Source organism: Bison bison, unplaced genomic scaffold, assembly GCF_000754665.1.
Source record: "Bison bison bison isolate TAMUID 2011002044 unplaced genomic scaffold, Bison_UMD1.0 scf7180017864299, whole genome shotgun sequence".
In the NCBI taxonomy this organism is placed as follows: Eukaryota; Metazoa; Chordata; class Mammalia; order Artiodactyla; family Bovidae; genus Bison; species Bison bison.
This window is the reverse complement of record NW_011494871.1, coordinates 847392-855463: the sequence shown is the minus strand read 5'-3', so window position 1 is coordinate 855463 and position 8072 is coordinate 847392. Positions and strand designations below refer to the sequence as shown.

The 8072-nt window shown below is 42.3% G+C and overlaps 1 protein-coding gene across 3 annotated transcripts in view; it reads left to right on the top strand.

The window, feature by feature from the left end:
* The window catches only part of XPO4 (exportin 4), a 74658-nt gene that overhangs the window by 13819 nt on the left and 52767 nt on the right, over positions 1-8072 (top strand). For all 3 annotated transcript variants that reach the window (XM_010851185.1, XM_010851186.1, XM_010851187.1), the window contains 2 exons: positions 5829-5945; positions 6650-6803. In XM_010851185.1, coding sequence (XP_010849487.1) covers positions 5829-5945; positions 6650-6803 — 271 coding nt within the window. The remainder of the gene's footprint in view (positions 1-5828; positions 5946-6649; positions 6804-8072) is intronic.

Below are 8072 nucleotides of genomic sequence, written 5' to 3'. Positions count from 1 at the left end.
GTGAAGCACGTTGTCCCTGAAGGATGTTCTTTCCACTTCTGTGAAATTAGTGTCTTTTACTGGAAATGAGAATTCTGCTTTAAGACTTCTAATGTGAAGGCTGCAGTTACTTCAGTTGTCAGCTGGTGAATTGACTTGTGAGTTTTAGTACTTCAGTGAAAGAAAACATTTTAGACTCTTTCATTACCTCCAAACCTCATTGACTGTCTTCTACTTGTTTTACATATTAAGTTTTATCTTTGAAATTCATCAGTAGCTTAAAAAAAAACTTGGGAACACACTCATTTTCCTCCTTCCCTTGTGTTAATGTTGTGTCAGGCACAGGTTGGCTTATTAACCTAGGTGAGCAAGCACTCTGTTGCACTAGCGATGCTTTAGTTTTGATTTTCTTTTTTAAATTGGTAACTTACCTTGTGATTTTAATTTGGTGGATTGTAGTTAACGGTCAGGAAGTAGGACTAAAGAAGCCAACACAAGCTATTTTTATGATGATGAGGATGCTGTTGCCTTTTGACTTGATCCTGTCATACATGCTGCATTTATGTGGCATTTTCCCCTATCATTCAGTCTGAACCTCAGGGCGGTCACGTGACCTCTGTGGTGCAAGGTGTAGCCCTTTTGTGGCTGAGAGTTGAGGCCAGACAGATGAAGTGCTTGGGTTCAGTCACTAGACGTGAGGAGTCTCAGCCCGTCAGGGCCCAGCTTTTCTGACCTCTCTATATGAAACAGTAGGGTTTAAGGTTCTTGTCCTGGCCCACTGGGAGAGTCCCGTGGAGGGTTTTCATTTGGAATTGATTTGGGGTATAGTTGTAATGAATATTATTATTTGGCTTCTGAGTTGTTATTGGAAATGAAAGCTGTCGCTTGGGGCTGCTTGTTAGTGCTGGTCACACTGCCAGCAGCAGCGAGTGACAGGCACAGACAGTGCCTGGGCACAGCCGTGGCACACGTCTGTCCGGCAGGGCTGGGCTCTGCCCCCAGTGTCGTGGGCTGGGAACTCGCCTTGTGTGTTTTAGTGGATTCCTGGTGCTTGCTTTGTCACCACACCATGTATAATTGCCTTAGAAATGATTGTTTTGGAAAATTTTACATGAAGTAAGTTTCATTAAAAGCATTTGCTTGCTGCATTTGGAAGATTCAACAGATACTTAGTCCTTATGATTTTGGATAAATGAAGCATTGCTGTGTTCACCTCTTTGTACTGACGGTCCTTTATAATGGCTTCATCCCAGTTGCTAACTTCAGTGTGAGCCTCTGATCTGGTTTCAGTGGGGTTCCCACTGTAGTGACCACAGATTTTGTTTCTGGCCCCTGAAGTATTGGAGTCACTGTCTCTCATACAGCAATAAGACCTAGCCCTGACTGCCTTTAGAACAGAAATAAGACCTAGCCCTGGAAGGCATTGAGCTGTGGTGGTTGAGGGGTTATGCCTTCGGAGGACCCCTGGAGCCGGCAGAGGGGAGAACTTGGGGTGCCCCCCCTTCCTCCACTTCTCTTTCCCGAGAAGGAGCTTCCCCTTCTCTGAGGCTCTTCTGGCCGCCTCCTGAGTGCCCTGCCCTGTTCACATGGTGCTTTGTGTTTGTTGGTGCTATCTGGTTGGTAGACCGTCTGGAGACCAGTGACTCGTCTTAGACACCAGGAAGTGTCTGTGTCCTCTGTGAACAGGAGGAGCACCCTCCTGGTCTGTGCAGAGCACCTTGCTTTTTCTGTGTACAGTCCATGCTTCACGTTGATCATTCTCCAGGGATTTCTGTTAACTGGCACCTCTGGGCCACAGTATTATCACTAATGATGCTGATCTCAAAGCCTTGCAGGGCTTCCACATTAAGGAGCGAATAAAACTGCTCAGTTATCTTTTAATGATACAATATCTCACTTAACTTTGGTTCTTAAAGAGCTGGTGGTTTTAGGTAGATTAAAGCCAGCGTATTTGATTTCTGGTAGCACCGCTGACCATGTTGCATAATTTATTTTCAGGTATTTCTTAAGTCCTTGAATGGAGAATTTGCTAGGGACCCACTTGTTTTTGAAAGTTTGTCCTTTTGTATCATAATTGTAAAGTGGAAAAGGTAGAATATAAAACAATACACTGGGATATTGGTAATGTATTATAATAAAAAATGTATAACTGCACTTAAAAATTGGAAAGCAGTAAACACATTACAATAGTAACCTCTCAATGATTATTTTTGTAGGAAGAAAAATTAATTTAAAAACAAAATATTCTTATGGTCAACGAACTAAGTCTACAATAAGAATGTAGTTTGTTCTTACTTATGTATTGAGTTGGCCAAAAAATTCATTCCCGTTTTCCTGTAACATGAACTTTTTGTCCAATCCAGTGTTAAGAATACACTTCCCTTTATGGGTGAATTTTGTACTTTATTGGTGTGAAAGTCTGCATTGTGCTGGGATGTTGCAAAAGCAATCCCATCCCACTGGGGACTCCCTGTGTGTCTGCTGAGGCTTGTAGGTAAAGGAGACTGACTTTTAAGCATGCGTCCTTCTCGGCGGGAATGGCCTCAGGAAGCTCCTCCCCTGTCTGTGCTCCTGCTTTCTCCTTCACTTGCTCACCGCAGACCCGTGCTTGCACTCCCAGAAGTGCTTATTTCATGTAAAAATCTTTATTGTGAGTACATGCTCAGTCATCATGTACTCAAACAATAAAGTGAGTTATGTTACTAAAAATTAATATATGGTTGTAGTTTATGCTGTTTTGAGGTGAATATAGTTTGGGGAAGAAGTGGAAATGGTGACAGATTTTATTTTCTTGGGCTCCAAAGTCACTGTGGATGAAGACTGCAGCTATGAAATTAAAAGACCCTTGCTCCTTGGAAGAAAAACAGTGACAAACCTAGACTGCATATTAAAAAGCAGAGACATCATTTTGCCAACAAAGGTCCATATAGTTAAGGCTATGATTTTTCTAGGAGTCATGCATGGATGTGACAGTAGGACTGTAAAGAAGGCTGAGCCCCGGAGAGTTGATACTTCTGAACTGTGGTGCTAGAGAAGACTCTTGAGAATCCCTTGGACATCAAGGAGATTAAACCACTCAATCCTAAAGGAAATCATCCCTAAATATTCACTGGAAGGACTGATGCTGAAGCTGAAGCTCCAATACTTTGGCCACCTGATTTGAAGAGCCAACCTACTTAGTTGGAAAATACCCTGATGCTGGGAAAGATTGAGGACAAAAGGAGAAGTGGGCAGCAGAGGATGAAATGGTTGGATGGCATCACCGAATCAATGGACAGTGAGTTTGAACAAACTCCAGGAAATAGTGAAGGATAGGGAAGCCTGGCGTGCTGCAGTCCATGGAGTTGCAAAGAGTTGGACAGGACTTAGCTGAACAACAAAATAATCTGGCACTAAAAAACAGTTTGTGGCAAGTTGTAGATTACTTGTGCAAAACTATTATAGATAATTTGTAAGGATGATAAGTTTATATTTAACGAATGTTTCTGGGTTCTATTCAGTTTGCATGCTTTTGAATAGGTTGTGCATCAGTCCTGTTTTCAGTAGATTGATTATTTCACCTGAGATTCCAAAATTAGTTTCTGTTTTTCAATAAGACACGTTTTCTTGTACATTTAGGTATCTGTTCATAGTATTCTTTCTGTGTACTGAAGGAAATGGCAACCCACTCCAGTACTCTTGCCTGGAAAATCCCATGGATGGAGGAGCCTGGTAGGCTACAGTCTATGGGGTCGCAAAGAGTCGGACACGACTGAGCAAGTTCACTTAATAGTACTCTTTCTGTGTACTGAAGTCTTATTTAGAAGGGGTAAGAGAAAAGTTGGAGAAGGCAATGGCACCCCACTCCAGTACTTTTGCCTAGAAAATCCCATGGACGGAGGAGCCTGGTAGGCTGCAGTCCATGGGGTCGCTAGAGTCTGATACGACTGAGCGACTTCACTTTCACTTGTCACTTTCAAGCATTGGAGAAGGAAATGGCAACCCACTCCAGCGTTCTTGCCCGGAGAATCCCAGGGGCAGGGGAGCCTGGTGGGCTGCCGTCTATGGGGTCGCACAGAGTCGGACACGACTGAAGCGACTTAGCAGCAGCAGCAGCAGCAGCAAGAGAAAAGTGAAAAGTATGGGGAAAAATTGTTTTCAGAATCATAGGATCTTGTAATCCATCATGTTAGATCCTTGTAAATTAACTTTTCCTTTTGAATTTCATTAATTTGTATTTAATACTACTACCCACTTTCCCTACCAGAACCTAGCCATGTTTAAAAACTACATTCATTATTGATCCCAACGCCACTTAAATGTATCTGTGAACTTGTGATTGCTGGCACTTCGATCATTAATCACTATTTTAAAAGTAAGCCAGTTTTTCAACCACAGTTTTGTTAGCTAAATGGGAAGATGGTTGCACTTGGTGCATATCTGTGCCCCTTTCAACTGTGAGATGAATGGAGTGTGGTCAGCTGTTGCTCTGAGAGAAGCTCTGAATGCTCGTTTCTCCCCCTGTGCCTGGGTCCCTGCAAAGGCAGTCCAACTTACACACTCTTCTTGAAGATTGGGTAAAGGGGATATTTTAATGTTACAACATATGTGTATTTTGAAGTACAGTTACAAAGTGAATGTGTGTGTGTGTTTAAGCTATATATCTATAGTCAGAAGGCTTGCTGTCAAAGGCAGTCTGGTCTGCGCACCCCAGGATTCCTGAGGATATTCACATGTAATCCATGTTGTTAGGGCTTTCTGGTGTGGAAAAGTCTGACAAGCTGCTTGAATCTCTGGGTCAGGGTGCTATCATAATTGTTAATTATACATCATACTTATCAGTTAAGACTTAGAGGCCAGTGGGAGTTTATTTCTTTTTTACATTTTCTTTGAGGAAAATTTTAGACACGTGCAAAAATATACCAATACTACAAAAGTATACAAATACACTACAAATAGTATATTGGTCACCTGTGTAACCATCTTTCATCTTCAACAAATATCAATGCGTGGTAATCTTTAGGAATTTAATTTTATGTGTATTTGCTAAGATTGCCGAGACAAGCATCTGTAAGGTCAAGGTACGGACATCAGAGGCATTTCTGAGCAGAGATGCTGCAGTTGGTGGGCGGGTAGCACTGTTCTCAGCTGTTGTATAAGCTGCATAAATAGTATCGTCCTGACTTTAATCTTTGGGTTGTTCAGAGGTAGTGTGCATATTTCTGTGTGACCTCTGGAAACTGGCCAGAGTAAGTGGTATCGTCCCTGCCATGGTACCTTGACACTGTGAGTAAAAGCAGTGAGCTGATAGTTGGGCCTGTTGATACGGCCACCGAGAAGGAAAATCTTTGTTTTCAGTTGTAAAAACTCAGCAGTACTACCTGGTTAATATTTTGGAGACTGTAAAATCTGTTTCACTTTTCTTCTCTTTGGAAATACAGGTTACAGTCATCAGAACTTAGAGTCAGACGAACCTGGGTTCAGATCTCAGTTGGCCTTGATGACCTGCCCTTTGACTCTTCTTTCTAATGTCAAATGGGGATATGGATTGTGCGAATCAAAAGAAATAATGCATTAAATATCAATCATCTTAAAATACTATTTATACTGTGGTTGAGGAGCAGTAGGAGGGCGTCCTGAGTGTCAGGCTCAGAGTCTCCCATAACTGGGGTGAGCTGATGTACCTACAATTCCAAGGCCACCGGGAGCAGCAAGCTCATCTTTACCCTGTTCTGTGTGGTTTTCTTGTGGCAGAAGATATGATGGGTGCTCCAGAGATAAAAGCGTTTCATTATGTTGAACAGATATTGTATAGAAACCAAGCATGGGAAAACAGTGACTCACGATCATCTGTTATTGAATACTTACAGCAAACTTTGGCCTGTTCAATTCTCACTGCACTGTTGAGTGAATTCTCAAGTTCAAGTAAAACGAGCAATATTGGACTTAGTATGGAGTTCCATGGCAACTGCAAAAGAGTTTTCCAGGTACTGTTATTTTTGTTCTTATGTTTTAATCATTAGATCATTCACTTTTTACTCAATTTGTTCCTAGTGGAGTGAGAACATTTCTTTTATCTAGTTGAATGATAGCCTGTACATGAAAATTTGTGTTGTGATTTCATAGGATACAGTAGAGCGATAGGTTTGGTAAACATAGTTGATGATTTAAGGTTGTTTGTTTAATTTTAGTCTTAAAACGGAAATGCTACTATTAAAATCCTCAGCTTATTAATTTTGTTCATATTGTGTTTAGATAGAACTAATTCAGTTGGTGTGACTCTGCTGGCTTTAAAAGTAGCCCTGGCAGTGTGCCAGAAAGGGCTGTGTATTTCAGTGTTACTGTAGATGGCGTGGGCTCTTTGTTTCATGTGTATTGTTTGGCTCCGAAGTGAGTTATGTGAAGACACTGGTTTTAGTCAGAGGGCTCATGCTGAAGCCATTGGCCCTCACCTCAGACCTGCTTCTCTGGAGAGTGGCCTGTAACTGACGGTGGTGTCTTCAGATGGCATCACTTGAGAGCATTCTGCAATGTAACTTCCAGGCAGGCCTAAAAATGGAAGGTGTCCTTAAAGAAGTCATGCTTTCCATTGGAAATTTTAAGGTTTCTGTTCGTTTGCTTTTATAGTTCTAAAAGGGAATGTATTTTGTATAAGCATTTGACCAGAGCACGTGTGGTTAATTGACTACAGGAGGAAGACCTCCGCCAGATCTTCCTGCTGACGGTGGAGGTGCTTCGGAATTTCAGCCTGCAGGAGCACCTTAGCGCCCAGATGTCGTCCGTGTTCCAGCGCTACCTCGCCCTGGCCAACCACGTTCTCAGCTGGAACTTCCTGCCTCCAAACCATATCCTTCCAGCCTCCTCAGGCTGACATGTGGCCGTGGCCCTGCCTGACTTTTGTAGCTGAGGGCACTGTGTCTCTGTAGGTCAAGAAATCGGGGTTTTGAAAGAAAAGAAAAACCTTTTAGAAATGGAATTTTACTTTATATTACCACAGTGCAGTGGAATACTTAGGACATTTAAAGTTTCATTTATAACTTTGTAGAAGAGGGTTGAATACATGGAATCGTGGTACATCACCAGGCTGTTGCTAACCAAGGGATAGCTGCTCGCCTTAGTTGGGGAGGGAGTTTTATCAAGAAACCCAGTCATTTTCTCTTGTAATCTGTGATTCCATTCAGATTGTGGCTGACTTTCCTTAAGGCTAGTTGGGAGTTCTCCATTTGGTCTTTGTTGATTACAGTGTTGTTAAAGTGTGGATAATAAGGTAGTAATATATTTACTCATCAAAAAGTGTTCCCAATATAAAAACATGAAAATTTCAGTAGCTCAGCTGGTAAAGAATCCACCTGCAGTGCAGGAGACCCCGGTTCCTGGGTTGGGAAGATCCCCTGGAGGAGGACACGGCAACCCACTCCAGTATTCTTGCCTGGAGAATTCCATGGACAGAGGAGCCTGGCAGGCTACAGTCCATGGGGTTGAAAAGAGTCAGACAGGACTAAGAACAGCACATTATTAGTAGTACAGGGTTTAAATGGACTATATTATAAATACAAAGTATCTGCTTTTTAATTATTTACATAAGTAGAGATACTTGTGTTAGAACTGCTGTTAGAACTGTTCTAAATGAACTGCTGCTGTTCCTTAGTTTAGAGTTTGATTTGCTTTTCTAGAACATTTGCTCACTTGATAGGCTGAAAGCAGTAATATGCGTCCTAGTTGAGTCACATATCCAGGCTCGAGTTTCAGCTGATCTCAGGCCTGTTACTCCTTTGAGTCTCACTGTGTCCGCCTGTAGAATGGGGACATGGACTATGAGTGAACTGAACAAGAGGATACATTTACAGCACTCTTGGGAGCTAGCACATGTTTGCTGAGCTCTTAGGAGTCTGCTTGATCAGCTGGCTGTCTGTGCTGTGCTCTGTTTTCCTTGATCTGATCTATTCCTTACAGTACAGGAAGTTACACAGTGTTTCACTGAACCTGTTCTGTGTGTGTTAGTCCCTTCTTGGAGGATGGGGGTCTGTTTAGGAGAAAAGAGCAGACGATCAGCAGAAGGACATAGAGAAGCAGCCATTTCAGACATGAGGATGCACTGGGGACTCTGCACGGAT